The sequence below is a fragment of the Lutra lutra genome, chromosome 18 (assembly GCF_902655055.1).
Source record: "Lutra lutra chromosome 18, mLutLut1.2, whole genome shotgun sequence".
NCBI lineage: Eukaryota > Metazoa > Chordata > Mammalia > Carnivora > Mustelidae > Lutra > Lutra lutra.
Genome location: NC_062295.1, coordinates 33480263 through 33496734, shown reverse-complemented (window position 1 = coordinate 33496734; position 16472 = coordinate 33480263). Strand labels below are relative to the sequence as shown.

At 45.7% G+C, this 16472-nt stretch overlaps 1 protein-coding gene, 1 long non-coding RNA gene and 1 other non-coding gene across 7 annotated transcripts in view; 2 read left to right on the top strand and 1 right to left on the bottom strand.

The window, feature by feature from the left end:
* ZKSCAN1 (zinc finger with KRAB and SCAN domains 1) overlaps window positions 1-16472 on the top strand; it is a 47659-nt gene that overhangs the window by 20922 nt on the left and 10265 nt on the right. For 2 of the 5 annotated variants that reach the window (XM_047713491.1, XM_047713487.1), the window contains exons 1-5: window positions 2059-2196; window positions 11572-12087; window positions 12334-12487; window positions 14695-14786; window positions 15066-15192. In XM_047713491.1, coding sequence (XP_047569447.1) covers window positions 11662-12087; window positions 12334-12487; window positions 14695-14786; window positions 15066-15192 — 799 coding nt within the window. In that variant the 5' untranslated portion in view covers window positions 2059-2196; window positions 11572-11661. The other 3 variants (XM_047713489.1, XM_047713488.1, XM_047713490.1) reach the window with 3 other exon arrangements.
* Window positions 280-2049, bottom strand: LOC125090652 (uncharacterized). Its single transcript, XR_007124407.1, has 2 exons — window positions 1600-2049; window positions 280-365 (listed from the first exon to the last, which is right to left on the bottom strand). It is a non-coding gene; the product is annotated as an uncharacterized LOC125090652 (long non-coding RNA).
* LOC125091217 (U6 spliceosomal RNA) lies at window positions 8128-8234 on the top strand. The gene has a single exon (XR_007124615.1). It is a non-coding gene; the product is annotated as a U6 spliceosomal RNA (small nuclear RNA).

Genomic DNA, 16472 nt, shown 5'->3' with positions numbered 1-16472 from the left:
CTGGGCAACCTGCCAGGCCTAAAGTACATTGTTTCTTTGTAATAGTAAATCATTACATTTAGTAGTACTTCGAGTTCTTTCGAAACTCTTATGCAGATGTCAGCTGATCTCACAAGCAGGGCTATTTGCCAGTAGGTATAGAACCTTGGGGTCACCAGCACGATTTCATGTAGACTCTCTGACTACGTGTGGGACCAGCAATCTCATTTCTTGGAATCTATCCTTAGGAAATAATCCAAGATGTCTTTAATGATCATGGACACAGATGTTTTGCTTTTCCCGTAACGCCACCACCACAGTGTCTTCTTTGGTTATTGTCTCTTTACCCCCATCCTGATGTCAATGCTGTGATTTCCTCTTCTGGTCTAGATTATGATACAAATAACAATAATCGTGGTAAGTAAGATTGAGTGTTCACCGTGTGCCAAGTGCTTTGCTGTGACCTTTGTACACATTCAGTCATTTAACTCACACAGAGACATTGTGCTGGGTGGCTCAATCAGTTATGCGTCTGCCTTCAGCTCCGGTCCTGATCCCAGGATTCTAGAATCCAACCTGGCATTAGGCACCTTGGTTGGTGGGGAAACCTGCCGTCTCTCTCCCTCTGCTTTCCCCCCTCCTTGTTCTCTCTCTCATGTCAAATAAATAAATAAAATCTTTTAAAAATAATAATATAGGGGCACCTGGGTGGCTCAGTGGGTTAAGCCTCTGCCTTCGGCTCAGGTCATGATCTCAGGGTTCTGGGATCGAGCCCCGCATCGGGCTCTCTGCTCAGCAGTAAGCCTGCTTCCTCCTCTCTCTGCCTGCCTCTCTGCCTACTTGTGATCTCTCTCTCTCTCTCTCTCTCTAAAAAAATAATAATAATAATAATAATATAAATAAAAAAGATATGACGTATATCTGAAAGCGGAGGGAAGAGGGGTAAGTGGTGACAGGGAAGGGATTAGGAGTAAGTTTGTTTCTCCACTTTGCGATTTTCATTTAATGATACTGTAATTGCTTTTTTTTTAAATAAAGATTTTATTTATTTATTTGACAGAGATCACAAGTAGGCAGAGAGGCAGGCAGGGGCGGGGGTGGGGGGAAGCAGGCTCCCCGCTGAGCAGAGAGCCTGATGTGGGGCTCCAACCTAGGACCCTGAGACCACCACCGGAGCTGAAGGCAGAGGCTTTAACCTACTGAGCCACCCAGGCGCCCCCTGTAATTGCTTTTTAGTTTTCAAGCCTTCCCCCCCCCCCCCAAGTGATCCCTCCCAAGCAACAGGAGTCTTGCATCCACTACTAAGTTCAGTCCCTCTCCTGAATTTGACTTGGAACATAGAGCAAATTCGCAGCCGTTAAAGCCGGGTCAGCCTTGCAGCACAGAAAGTGGAGCAAGGTTGAGTTTCTCAGGTAAAAGTGAAAGCCAGGGTTGTTGCAGGTTGTGAAAGCACCCGGAGGGCAAAAGTTTTCAGAGCAAGCTCCTTTCAAACTGCTGTAGTAGCGTATGCCACATGGACAAAACACGTGCTATATATATATATATATATATATATATACACGTTGATTGTGGAAATACATCCTATGTCCACAGGCCAAAATATTTGAAAACACCACGCACTCCATTGGCCGACGTCTCCGGGGCCAGAGAGAAGCTAGCGGCGCAGTTTTGTGGAACCAGCCACTCCGGCTTCATTTTGCTCGTCTTCTGTTGACACACCCTTGCTTCAGCGGCTCTGCCACAGGCATGCAATTACTAAGAATTATTATTGCTTGATAATAGCTATAATTACTGGATGGAAAGCACAGGAGAAATCGAATTATCATATGGACTGCTGTGTGAGCCGGGCAGCCTGGTTGTCTGTGGGACTTCTGAACCCCGCCTCGCGTCGGTCCCCCGCGTTAACTCCCGGCGCACAAGCCGGGCGGGGGAGCCTCACGGCTGGAAGCTTGAGCCGAGCCCCGAGGCCGGGAGCCGGGTCCAGCGATTCGGCAACCGAGATGCAAAATCCTCCCGCGCTCCTAGAGAGAACCCGGAAGTGCAGCGCAGTCCCGGAAGGCGAGGTGCTGACACACTTCCGGCCTTTGTGAGTCATTGTGTCTGTGTCGAGGCGTCGGGAGGGCCTAGGTCCGTGTGCAGCGCCCTTCGGCCGGCCTGAGCCCCAGAGTCAGCTCCCCTTTCTCGCCCAGCGTCCCCAGGCCGCTCCCGGGGCTCACGGTGAGACTTGGGGCCGGCCTCTGGGGAGGGCGGGCGGCGCCGCAGGGTGTGTGCGTGAGGGTGGGCTCTGCAGCTGCGGCCCCGGGGTCCCCTCCAGGAGGCTCGGGCGGAATGTGGAGAGAGCCCAAGCCCCTGTCCGTCCCCAGACCCGACGGTTGGAAGCGCCGTCCCCCGGGAGACGTCCCAACCCGCCCCCCGGGCCCAGGCGGGGAGGGGGCGAGGGTCTAGTGGCCTGGGGTGCACGGAGACCTGGGGAGAAGCCGTCTGCGGGCCCTTTCCGGTCCCCTCGCCCGCAGTGTCATCATTGTCACTTGACGTTTCTGAGAACCGGATTCGCGAGCGAGCCGACCCCTGTCTGATATTACTGCCCTCCCTCCGTCGCCATTTGCTTTGATTCCAGTGAGAGGGTTTGGGGAGTTGTTTTTTGTTGTTGTTTTTCTTTTTTCGGGGTCCTTCAGGACCTCTAGATGAAACATGCGGAAGGCTGAGCAATGGACACGTTTCGAGGTGCCGCTTACGTGTTTCCAAATCACCTGCTTCTCACCCCACCCCTACCCCCAAGCGGTTATTAAAAGAGTATTTGAAGCTTAGAGTGGATAAAGACGTGATTTGGATTTTATACATCCCACTCGCTTTATGCCCTGTGGAATATTTTGAAGACCTTTAAAAATGATCTGTCCGGAAGATTGGGTGGATTTTTCTTTTCCCCGGTTCTGGATTACTCACTGCTTGTCTTGGAGCCGGTGAAGAGTGAAGGGAGTTTGTGGAAATTGCACCAGGCCACTAGGAGACTGATGGCCTGAGTGACCTTGGATGATAGAGTACTCTTCTCCAGCTCTCAGTTTTGTCATCTTTGAATAAAATGAACTTGATTTTCTCAAAGGCCCTTCCAGCTTTGAAAGTATTTGCTCAGTATAACTGAAAAATTCAGCCACAGTTTAGCCTGACACGGCGTCCCCTGCCCTCCCTTTCCTGCAGTGCCTCTGGCACACAATAAGATACTTTCATTATAGAGAGTGGCTGTTACATGGCCTGGGACCAAAGAAAGCATTTATTGTACAGGCCAGTGCAAGGCGGATTGGAGGTGGTCAGTAAATACTTGTTGAATGGAATTGTGGAGAATTCATTGTAACCAGATCAACGAAGTACTGTTGGTATATATGCAGCCCAAATGTGGAGAATAGCTTACATTACATAGGGAACCAGAATGATAATTTGCCCCAGAAGATATCTCCGAGTTTGTGTTGTCTCTGAATTATTGTGCAAGATGCCCGTTAGTTATTTCAGGCCGCTTTCAAAAGTGTTAATGTATAAACAAGGAAAATAGCTACTTAACATACGTAGTCTTTTACTGATTCTCTACTTGATCTAAACATTTAATTTTTTTCTGACTTTATATTGCATCTAAATACAGGTGAGTGGTTATGTTAAATTTTACCTTGTCATTCTGAGGTACTCGGTATTCTTTGGGTAGGTGGCTGTCTTTTAAAGGGAGCTTTTTCATATTTAAAAAAAAAAAATTGGGGGACGCCTGGGTGGCTCAGTCGGTTAAGTGTCTGCCTTCGGCCCTTCAGCTCAGGTCATGATCCCAGGGTCCTGGCATCGAGACCCCGGTTGGGCTCCCTGCTCAGTGGGGCGCCTGCTTCTCCCTCTGCTGCTCCCCCTGCTTGTGTTCTCTCGCATTCTGTCTCTCTCAAATACATAAAATCTTAGATTTTTTTTTTTAAAGCTCTGTTCAAAAATCGAGATGGGGTGGAATGCAGTTTGTTTAAACTTTCAAGACTGTGCCCTGGAAAAGACTGGCCTGTTTAGAAGACAGCCTTTGAAATAAACTGAGTTGTAACTCCAAGCCCTTTTTGTAAGAAAATTGTTGATATTCATCCTCGGTGAAAACCAGTTGCTGGGGGTAATCTTATCTAAATCGGATAGGGTGTCAGAATGTTTTTCAGCTCCGAGGGATCCCAGAGGTAGTTTTCTGCTCCCCTCCCCCATGTGACAGATAAGGATACTAAGTGCCAGAGAGGTTAAATAACTCACTCGGGGGTGTGTAACTTATTTTGGGAGACTAGAATGTGGGTATTCCAACCTGTGCTGCTTTCAGTATTACAGAAATTCTCCTGTTGCTTAGTCTTTTAAGCGGGCTGAGAATTGTAAAGCACAGTTATCTCTCTTACTGTTTATTGAAAAAATTAAAGCACCTCTTTTTTGCCTACCAAATGCTGGACCCTGTTTTAAGTGCTTTATATCAGGGCTCAGTGGGTTACAGCCTCTGCCTTCAGCTCAGGTCATGATCTCAGGGTCCTGGAATTGAGCCCCGCATGGGGCTCTCTGCTCGTCAAGGTGCCTGCTTACCCCTCTCTCTCTGCCTGCCTCTCTGCCTACTTAACGATCTCTGTCTGTCAAATAAAATCTTTACAAAAAAACAAGTGCTTTATATCTGTTAACTCATGTAATCCGCACAACCCTGTGAGGAGAGTAACATTTTTTATCCCCATTGCACAAATGCAGAGAGAGATTAACCTGCCTAAAATTATCGGCTGGTAGGTGGTGGTTCAGCTTATTGAAGCTCTTCCAGGTAGCCCCTGGGGCTAAAATTTGAGGGAAGTATCGAGTGCTGAAGGCGTGGGCACATAAATAGTAACACCACAAATTCAGTCAATTAATTCTTAAAAACTAATGTTCGCAAGAAATGGTACTAAGTGGTCCAAGTGGTACAAAGAAGCCTGGCCTAGGGAGTCTGGCTGGCTCAGTTGGTGGAGTGGGTGACTCTTCTAAGGTTGGTGGGTTCGAGCCCCACTTTGGGCATAGAGTAGAGCTTACTTTAGTAAGGAAACAAAGAAGCATACCCCTAGCACTAGTCCAGTTGAGGAAGGAGCATGAAAATTTAAATTACAGAGAAAGATAAGAACTTTCCATGGCAGATGGTTGGCAGAGAACATTTGGGCCGGAAGTTTAGAGAGAGGACAAAAGATTATTTGCTGAGATTATCTGGGAAACCTAAAATAAAACCCAGCCCTTCAACTGCCATTGGTACTTTTTCTTCCCCAGAGCAGGAGCAGAAATATCCAGAGTTGGGGAAGAGGACCTGCCAACTGGGGGAAGAGGGAATGTGCCCGCGCCCTCATCTCTGTCCCTTTGGGTCTCACTTCCTCTTCAGTCTCTTCCTTTTGAGTCCCACTGACTCAAGAAGTATCCCACTCTTTTTTTTTTTTTTTACACCCCCCCCCCAAGCAAGCTCTGCACCTGTCATGGGGGTTGAACTCAACTCCAATATCAAGAGTTGCACACTTCACCGACTGAACCAGCCAACTGCCCCCCAAAATATCCCACTCTTTAAAACTCTGGTCTATGTGCAACACAGATCAAGATTTCTTTCCTTTTTCCTCCTTAGTATAGCTGAGAAAGGATAAAATTTTCATAAAAATAGAGTTTTGTGATGCTAGGCTAGTTTCCGTACCTGTCCTGCTCAGTTATCCTGTTGGATGGTCCCCCACCCACCCATTAGATTTGACATGATTCCTACTCGCATCTCCTGCTGTGTCTCCTTAGCCACACTGCTCTCTGGTAAAAACAGCGGGTGACAGATGAGGCCAGTTCTGGGTCATCATCCTTCACAGGCACCTTCATCAGCCCCCCCCTCTTGAAAAGAATCTGTGTGTACATAGTAGCTCTTGTTTATAGCACATGTTGGGACAGAATGAGCTTGGTATGATGGTTAGAGCTTGAACTGAGGGGTCCCACAGACGGAATTTCAAATCCTGGCTCTACCCTTTAATTGCTGTATGACCTTGGGTGTGTTCTTTAACGTCAGTAAACTTTAGTTTTCGCAGTGTAAAGTGAGGCGATAATTGTAGCTACTGTCTACTGAGACTGTTACGTGCAAAACTTCATATCTGGTCCACGGACAGCACTCAGTGAACACCCGCCCTTACTGTTATGCCTCTGAGCGAATGTTCTTGAATTGAACAACGATGAGGGGGGAGTGGCATTTCAGCTAAGCTCTGAAGAATGAGGAGGATTTGAAAAGGCAGAGGAGACTGGGAGAGGAAATTCCAGACACTGACTGTGCTGTGAGAAATGGATGGCAGTCAGAATCCAAGGCCTCATTAGAAGATATTCGTTTTGTGGTTAGAAAAGGCTCACACGGGAGAGGGGAAGAAATCGATGATGGACCGTGAATTGTGAGGGGAAGCTAGGACCAGGTACTGTGGGGTGGTGCCTGGAAGGCCATCGGGTTTTGGTAAAAATAATCTGAGAGTAAGGTAGGACATGTAGTAGTGGGAAGGGGAGGGAAGGCAGGAAAGCCAAGAGAAGGGGGACCTGATGGATCTCGATCATTCTCCCCAGTGCTTGGAGACCAAGCAAGGAATTCAGTTCTCCTTGAATCCATGCAAGAAGAGGAGTCCAGGAAGGTGAGATCCTGGGTTTTAGTGACTAAGGTATTAGTAGAATATCTGATCACTAATTGCCACTAACGGGAAATAAGTGCAGGGGGAGAGAGGATATTTTGAGTACTTCTTGTTTCTGGAATTAAACCGCCAGGTCCTCTAACGGGTAAGTACAAAGAAGACGTTCTGTCTTCGAGGGGCTTAGAATTTAGTTGGGAAGTGATAGAAACTGTAGCCCAGATAATATGAGGAGAATATACGTGGCATAAATATGAAGAAAGATAGATCGAGGGTGTTCAAAAGAGGAAGGTATCTTATTTAATTTGGAATATCAGGAGAGATTCTGTATTTTGAAGAGTAAGTACAAATTGGACCAACAAAGTTGTTATGGCGGGAAATTGTGCATAGCAGAGGCTTGAAGAGGGAACATCACACCTTGTGCGTAGGGAACATAAATGGCCAGATGGGCTGAAATGTGTGTTTGTGTGTGCGTGCGGGGAGTGGGGGGTCACTGCTAAGAAAAGTAGTGGGAGATCAGACTGGAAAAGTAGACTAGGGGTATGTTCTTTGAACATGAACTTGGTAGATACGAAGGATTCACTGACTAATTGAGGGGAAGGAGGGAATGACCAGAAGCATTCTTTGACAATACTGCACCAACCTCGGTTTGTTGTTCGTGTTGGACTGGGGAGAGATTGCAGCTGGGAAACCAGGGGACCCTGTCACCAGTCTAGACGGGAGATGGGGAGTCTGAATTAGGGTGGTGGAAAGTAATCGTGGGAGGCGTAGCAGGAAAAGGTAGTCTTTCTTTTGACTTTGCAGAATGAAATTAGAGAAACTAAGGCTCATAGGAATTATATAGCCTCTAGTTGAGAAGAAGCTAGGAGTGATCTTTCGGCCTGCCCACTCACTGCCTCTTCCGGTGGAGGAAGCGTTCCCAGGGAGGTCTTGGCCATTCTGATGCCCCGGCTCCAGGGTGCCTCTTGCTAGAAGCTACCTTGTTGACACATGAGCTATTTCCCTGGCTCCTCTAGCGCTGGTGTTGAAACCTTAGAACGGTCGGCACGTTCTGCTTTGTACTATAATTATTTATGTAAAAATAGGAGTCATCTCTGTGTTCCCCGCAGTCTAGGAGGACACTCTGCCTACTGTAGATCTGGAGATGTTTAGGAATTTGAATGATTGTAGCTGGAAGGACTTTTTACAAAAGCCGCTCTGAAGTTGAAAAACATCGGTTTACTGCAGCAAGGACTGTGGGTGCAGAACTGGTCTGAAGGAAATCAGCGGGCAGGGCTGGAGGATGGTTTGCCCTGGGCTTCACCAGCTTAAAAATCATGGGGAGAAAAGGACTGAATCCCCACATTCTCTCAGTTTATATAGAAAGCCTTTTTGGAGGTAGTGTTTTTTATCATTCTCATAGTCTGCTACTTTAATAAGGACTTTAATTTTTTTTAAGGGCAAAAAAGTTAAGATAGAAAAACTAATCTGTGTGGTAAATCTCAGATTAAAGTCCTAGTTTTTGCCACTGAAACAGTCCTCTCTAGTGCTCACTTCGGCGTCACGTACACTAGATCTGGAATGATACAGAGAAGATGAGCATGGCCTCCTCACAGGGATGCCATGCAAATTCACGAAGCATACCGCTCACAACAAAACGAAACAAAAAACAGTCATCTCGGGCGCCTGGGTGGCTCAGTGGGTTAAAGCCTCTGCCTTCAGCTCGGGTCGTGGTCCCAGGGTCCTGGGATCGAGGCCTGCATCGGGCTCTCTGCTCAGCAGGGAGCCTGCTTCCTCCTCTATCTCTGACTGCCTCTCTGCCTACTTGTGATCTCTCTCTCTGTCAAATAAATAAATAAAATCTTTAAAAAAAAAAAAAAGTCATCTCCAAATCTGTTTTTGGACACATGCTCCTATCTGTAAAAATTACTTAAAAAATTGTATACATGCACTCTTATTCCCAGCATTTTGTATAATAAAACCAAAAAAATACATTAAATTGTGCTATTGAAAAATAATTTTGTGCTTTAAATGCACGAGATTCCTTTTCCATCAAAATTATTAATAATCTTTTTCATGAGAGCCATGTAATTAAAATTTCCTTGCTAGTTTAAAATTCCTGACTTGAGAGGCGCCTGGGTGGCTCCCTTGGTTCATGTGTCTGCCTTCGGCTCAGGTCATGATCTCAGGACCCTGGGATGGAGCCCTGTGTCTGGCTCCCTGCTCAGCGGGGAGTCTGCTTCTCCCTCTGCCCCTCCCCACCACTTGCGTTGTCCCTCTCGAATAAATAAAATCTCAAAAATATAAATAAAATTTCTGGCTTTGGATTGTACAGCAGTTGGATGCTGTGTCTCTAAAGCTTGAATTTGGTGCTGTTGAATTGAAAAAGAAAACCTCACTGAAAGATTTGTCAATTCAGGTGGAAGAAACACATTGTCAGCTCCACTTAGTAACTCATGACTGGTCCTATCCACTGTGCTAAATTTTGGTTGTTGAAATTCAGCTAGTACATCTCCATTTCCCATACCTCTAAATCACCTGTTCTTAAAAACTCATCAAAGGGTGGGATGCCCGGCTGGCATCAGTAGTCAGTAGGGCATGCTCTTGTAGATCATGAGTTCAAGCCCCACATTGAGCATAGAGCCTACTTAAAAAAAAAAAAAAAAAAAAAATCAAAAGGTGTTTCGTGTTTTTAAAAAACAGATTTTTAAGATTCATAAAATTCTTCATTTGGAAGATTTTTAACAGTAGAAAATATTTACTTGTTTTTCAAATGTATAGATGATGAAGTTTTTCCAGGATACTGAGTATCATTTTTGGCAGTTAAAATTACATAACAGTGGAGACTGTTTCCCAGCATAGGACTGTTATCATAATAGTCTTTTTTTTTCTTTTTTTATTTATTTGACAGAGAGAGCACAAGCAGGTGGAGTAGTAGGTAGAGAGAAAGGAAGAAGCAGGGTCCCCGCTGAGCAAGGAGCCGGATGTGGGACTCGATCCCAGGACCCTTGGGATCATGACCTGACCCACAGGCGGTTGCTTAACCAACCGAGCCACCCAAGTGCCCCATAATAGTCTTTTGTAACATTTTTTTTTCCTCTTTAAAGCAGCTACTTTGTTACTTATTGGTTGACATCTTGTTTGATTTTAGATTGACATTGGTTTTTACTTCCTAATCTTGGGTGAATAAGACCTTTCTGTAGATAGAAGCTTCATCTGTGCAATTTGTTTCTTCACGTGTATTTGCACCATTAGCATTTCCTCAAATTGTAGTTTCTCTGCCAGAGTCTTTAGGCTGCTTGTCTTTTTTCTTTTCTTTTGAGCTGTAATTGACATATAATGATATGTGAGTTGCAGGTATACAAAGTAATGATTTGATATTTGGGCAGAATGATCACAGTAAATCTAGTTAACATCTATCACCAAATTTCAGATTTTTTTGCTTTTTTTTAACATAAAGTTTTTTTTAAAAGATTTTCCTTATTTATTTGAGAGAGAAAGCACAAGCAGAGGAATCAGCAGAGGGAGAGGGAAAAGGAGACTCCTTGCAGAGCAGGCAGCCTGATGTGGGACTCGATCCTAGAACTCTACAATCATGACCTGACCGAAGGCAAATGCTAAACCAACTGAGCCATCCAGGCACCCAGAGTGTTTTTTCTTGTGATGAGAAATTTTAAGATCACTTAGCAACTTTCAGATAACACGACACAGTATTATTAACTCTGGTCACCACTGTGTGTATTATATTCCTGTGGCTCATTTATTTGAGACGCGGAAGTCTATCATTTGACCCCCTTCGCCCAGTTTGCCCAGCCCTCGTTCTTCTCTTTTATGAAAGCAGGATTCATTCAACGTAGATAAAATAATCTGTTATTCCACATAACTGGTCTCAGATAAACTGGGAAATACCACAGTTCCTAAAAGTGGGCATGTGAAACGAGGGCACTTTGGCAGCTCTCTGTGGGGGAGGGAGGCTCCCACTTTTTCCTTGGGATGCACTCAGTGACATGGGACAGGTCAGCATTGAACCAAGGGAAGGTGTTGATGGCAGTCGCAACACACCATCTGTAAAATGGCACTAGTGGTTGTGCCTCCTTGCTAGGGCTGCTGGGGGAGGAAGTAAGATGATGCGAGGACTGCTGGAAGCCTGGTGCCCGCTAAGGCTCTTCTCTCACCGGGCTGAGTGCTTAAGTGTCTCGTCTCATAATCTGCTGTCCCCCGGGAGGTTAGGTGTTTGGACTCACGCAGAGTCCCGAGGCTGGAATTGGCCTAGTGGAGGTTTCTCTCTGCAAACCTTTTTTTTTTTCTTTTTTTTTAAAGATTTTCTTTACCCGAGGGGTGCCTGGGTGGCTCATTGGGGTAAGTAAGCCTCTGCCTTCGGCTTGGGTCATGATCTCAGGGTCCTAGGATCGAGCCCCACATTGGGCTCTCTGCTTAGCAGGAAGCCTGCTTCCCCCTGTCTCTCTGCCTGCTGCTCTGCCTACTTGTGATCTCTCTCTCTCTCTGTGTGTCAAATAAATAAATAAAATCTTTTAAAATCATTTTCTTTACCCGAGAGAGATGGAGACCGCACAAGCAGGGGGAGGGGCAGAGGGAGAGGGCCAAGCAGACTCCCTGCTGAGCTGGGAGCCCTACATGGGGCTCAATCCCAAGACCCTGAGGTCATGACCTAAGCCTAATCAGGCGCTTAACTGACTGAGCCTCCCGGGCACCCCTTTTAAGATTTGATTTTTAAGCAATCCTACAGCCAGTATGGAGCTCAAACTCAGAACCCCAAGATCAAGAGTGTCACTTGCTCTCCTGACCGAGGCAGCCAGGAACCCCTCTGCAAACCTTAATATATAAAGTGACAGTGAAAACAGTGCACCTCTGGAGGCTTTTTCTTTTGCTTTTCAGAGGTGTTCTCAGTGCCTCGATGTCCAGCTCTGTGTGAAGTGCTAACACAGGTCACTTTTCATAAAAGTACTAATAATTTTATTTACTGTATCAGGAACGGCACCGAAACATACCAGCAAACATCTCCCAGGCCAGGAAGGAGAGCACAGACCCTATTTGGATCAAGTCCACCCCCTGAGCCTGAATGATGACTGCAGAGTCAAGGGAAGCCACAGGTCTGTCCCCCCAGGCTGCCCAGGAGAAGGATGGGATCGTGATAGTGAAGGTAGAAGAGGAAGATGAAGAAGACCACATGTGGGGGCAGGATTCTAGCCTGCAGGAGACGCCTCCTCCCGACCCAGAGATTTTCCGCCAACGGTTCAGGCACTTCTGTTACCAAAACACTTTTGGGCCTCGGGAGGCTCTGAGTCGACTGAAGGAACTTTGTCATCAGTGGCTCCGGCCGGAGATCCACACCAAGGAGCAGATCCTGGAGCTGCTGGTGCTGGAGCAGTTCCTTTCCATCCTGCCCAAGGAGCTCCAAGTCTGGCTGCAGGAATACCGTCCCGATAGTGGGGAGGAGGCCGTGACCCTTCTGGAAGATTTGGAGCTTGATTTATCAGGACAGCAGGTGAGAAGAGGTGAAACCAGTTCTCTGTAAGTAGCACCTGGGTTTTAAGCCTGGAGCAAAGAGCAAGTTACAGTGGAAAGCTGGCACTCGTCGTCCTTGTGGTGGTGACTTTCTGCTCTGCTTGGATGCTGAGAGGTGTGCCGGCCTCCTGCTCCTGCGTCCATGGGTCTGCTTACCACGTTTTGGTTTGTTTAAATTCCTATTTTAAAAGTGATTTACCCACAAGCCCACCCTGTTTGTCCTCAGGTGCCAGGTCAAGTTCATGGACCTGAGATGCTCGCAAGGGGGATGGTGCCTCTGGATCCGGTGCAGGAGTCCTCGAGCTTTGACCTTCATCATGAGGCCACCCAGTCCCATTTCAAGCATTCATCTCGGAAACCTCGCCTCTTACAGTCACGCGGTAAGAAGCAAGGTTTCATGTGGGAAAAAAGCCAACTGGGTGGGGGTGCCCTTACTGTGTTGCTGAGGGCCTGTAGTTTAAAAAAAAACAAAAACTGGTTTTTTTTAATCATTATACATTATTGTCAGTATTACTAAATACGGGGAAAATCTAATTTACAGACCAACCTCCGGAGATAATGTTACTGAGAAGGTAAATGAAATGTATGTCATGAACTTGGGTGGACATTACATTGTTCTTGGAGTTGTTAGCATTTTGAATGTCCGGCAGATTTTTTTTTTTTTTTTTTTTTTTTAAACACAAAATTGCTGGGAAGAGGTAATATATTTCCAGCCTGGGTTTTGAAACACTGGTTAAGATCATAAGTTACCTTGAAAAGGATCATTTTTTATTTTATTTTATTTTATTTTATTTTATTTTTAATTTTATTTATTTGTTAGAGATGAGAGGCAGGCAGAGAGAGAGAGAGGAGAAAGCAGGCTCCCTGCTCAGCAGAGAGACTGATGCAGGACTTGGTCCCAGGACCCCGGGATCATGACCTGAGCCGAAGGCAGAGGCTTAACCCACTGAGCCACCCAGGCGCCCCAAAAAGGATCATTTTTTAAAATACATTTTATTAATGTATAAAAATGTAGTATAGCCTCTTTTTCTAGCTTTCAGAAATTTTAAACAGTGAGAAAAGGATGGAAAAAACATTTTGTTTTTGAGGAACATGAGGAGAAAAATCATTTCAAGGTCATACGTAAAAATCAGTTTAAATTTTTTTTTCCTTTCAGGGAAGTATTAACAATATCCTTAACTAATTTAGAAATCAAAGTAGGTATGTAGACTATCAGTAAAAATAACATATTAAAAATCCCGTTGTTCAAGAAGCGTTGATAGAGGCACATTCCTCAACCAGGGTTCATTTGTGATGACATTTAAGGTGGGAATATTAGAACTTCAGAAAACATTCTCCTCTGTGCATTCTGGAGGAATCTGTAAATCAGTGCGTTGTGATGATTGATCCACCGCTGTCCATCCAGTCCCGATTGTGTCCTGTACAGGGTTTAGGACGTCTTTCCATGCTCTACACGGAGGGAATCAGAAAATTGAAGAGGATATTGGTAGCTTTCATGCCAGTTAGAGCTTCCTGTCCCCAGCGTAGCGGTTTTAGAAACCCGGGCATGGACCGTTGATGCTTAGTAAATAGTTCTACAGGGAATTCATCCATACGCCTTTACCCTCAAGTCCCTCTCAGGGCTATTCTTCCAGAATCTTTTTCCTAATTCTCAGAAGGTAAAAATGCTAACTACTTGGTCTTTCTGCACATTTTGCTTTAGCTTGTTTTATAACTATATGGCCTGAAATAGTTACAAGGTTTAGTAATCAGTTTCAAATTCATTTCTCTTATGTCTTTGCAGCTCAGTAACATCATTTGTTTATCCAGTAACGTTTCCAAATCTAATACAGCTTGGCAAGGGAAGATTTTAATTTTTGCAGTTTAAAAATCTGTATAGTTGTTCTTACACATGGCAGTTTGTGTGTGATCGTCAGTCAGTGATCGTCTGATAGACATCTTGTCTTAGGTCAGTGTCGACCCACATTTCTGCAAACTAGCAAATGTCTCATCGACATTTGAACCTTACAGAACGTTAAGTCAGGAAACTGTGGCTAAGCGAGGGAGAAAAGTAGGAGGACCAAAAATGGCCAGAAAAGACCCCCTCTTTGTGCCCTGTGTTTCAAGATATTACCACTAAAGATCATTAACGCTCGTGTTATATTTTCCACAACTGAATGAGATTGTGATGCTCTAGTGCTGTTCCTTGTACTGGAGAAAATTAAATGGTGAGCCAGACTTGAATCATGGACCGGAAGTTACCCACTTCGTAGATAAGGAAGACTAGGAAGGCGGGTTGTAATTCTGGCTCTGCTACTCTTAGCTGTGTGACATTAGGCAAGTCATTGACTTTCTAGGTGTTTGGTTTCCCCCTCTTTAAACAAAAGGGATTGGACCAGGTGATTTTAAGGACCCTTTTATGACTCCTGTGACTTGGAATATCAGAGGTCATACTTTCTCTTCGTTAGCTTCTCTGCAGTTACCTATTCTATAGTTGAACACTGAACATCACACGTGCTGGGGCAGGAAAGAGAGGCCCCGGGCCCTTCTTGGAGGGGAGGCCCAGAGCAGAGCTGGTTTTACTCACAGCTCCTTTCTCCTCCCTCAGCTCTCCCTGCCACCCACGTTCCTGCCCCTCATCACGAGGGCAGTCCCAGAGACCAGGCGATGGCATCTGCACTATTCACAGCAGATTCCCAGGTGAGCGGTGGGCCCCTCTGCCTTCCTGAGACCCTTGTGTCTGCCTCTCTTCCTAGAGCTCTTTTAGCTCCCTCCACCCTGGACACCATCTTGATGCCCTTTCCCACAGAGTGGCCCCAGTCCCGCCCTCCCCATCCACCAGAACCTGGCATGATCACCTTTTCTTTCCCAGCATCCTGTAGGTTTGCAGTCAACTCTGTCCCTGACTCCCAAGTTTGGGTGACGGGATTGTCCCTGAGCTTTTGGAGAACTGAGTGTGGGGATCTCGTATTATTTCAGGCAATGGTGAAGATCGAGGACATGGCCGTGTCCCTCATCCTGGAGGAATGGGGATGTCAGAACCTGGCCCGGAGGAATCTCAATAGGGACAACAGGCAGGAGAATTATGGGAACATGTTTTCCCAGGGTAAGACTGATGCAGGATTATTGTCAAAGATTGTTTTACATCTTTTTTTCGTTAGTTGTGAGATCTCTGATGTGTTCACTTGAGAGTTGACAAGGATTGAGAGGCTACTGAGGCCCTTTTCTTCAGGCTAGATAGAGCGGGAGCACGTTTGTGTTCGCTTAACCCTCAGGCTGATATCGTGAGTCCCTGATTCCAAGTGGATTTTTTACTTTTAGGTAGTTTTTGCTGTTCGAAATCAGAAATACTCTTAAGTTCTGAGTTCTCACCTCTTCAGCCATTCCTCTCCAGTCCCCATCAGTTGTAGTATAGGCGCCTCTGTCAAGGGGATGGATTCTGTATTTCCTATTCTAGAGGTCCAAGTGAGACCTAATCATCATCAGTCTAATCCTAACCTAGGACCGCATTCTTGGACTTAACAGTCATTCTTCCATGGGCTTTCTGTCTTCTTCCATCCCATGCGTACTGCTCCCAGGCAGCTTTGTGTTAACTCATGACTTGTCCCTTACAATTAGGATTCCCCATTTCCAAACCTAATGGTGATCTTCTACGGAGAAGTCTGCTCCTGGACGTGTAGTAAGAACAAAAACAAGTTCTCAGAGGCACCAACCATATAAGACAAGGTGACACAATTGACACACATTCCCATTTGTCCCCTTCCCTCAGTCCCCGGAAGATTGTACTGCAAAGCAGCTCTCAAATGAGTTGTGTCATGGAATGTCCATAGTGAGACTTCTGCCTCGGGAGGACAGAGGGAGGGTGAGTGAAGGGAACTGAAGAAAGAAAGTTACTAAAGAAGCCTCAGGTTTTATTTGGAACCATAGACCTAACCAAGTGGTGGTTTCTTGGTACTTGCTCTTTGGACCAGATTCTGAAAATTAAGCCAAAGAACTGATATGTGTTTCTGAGCTAGGTATTACCTACCCCGTGATAACTTCAAAAAGCAAACACTAGTTGCAGACAGTCTGGGAATTATCCCAATAACCAAGGACTTTGGCTTGGAATTCAAAAGAAGTGGACCGATTTCCTCCTCTTATGACTGGTTCGGTATTTCCAGTGATTTCATCACTAAAGTCAGGGCGTAGGTACTACTCAGCTTCCCGTGGTTGCATTCAGGGGCCTCTGTGGGGTAGTGCAGGCCCACCTGGAAAGGGCTCTTAAAGCCCGCTAAACAAAGAATAGAATTGTAGTAACTTGGGTTTTTTCCTAGATAAATGTGAACAGCTATAAAGTAGTGCATGTGCATTGAACAATTTTCATTCTCAATTTAAAAATAACAACAG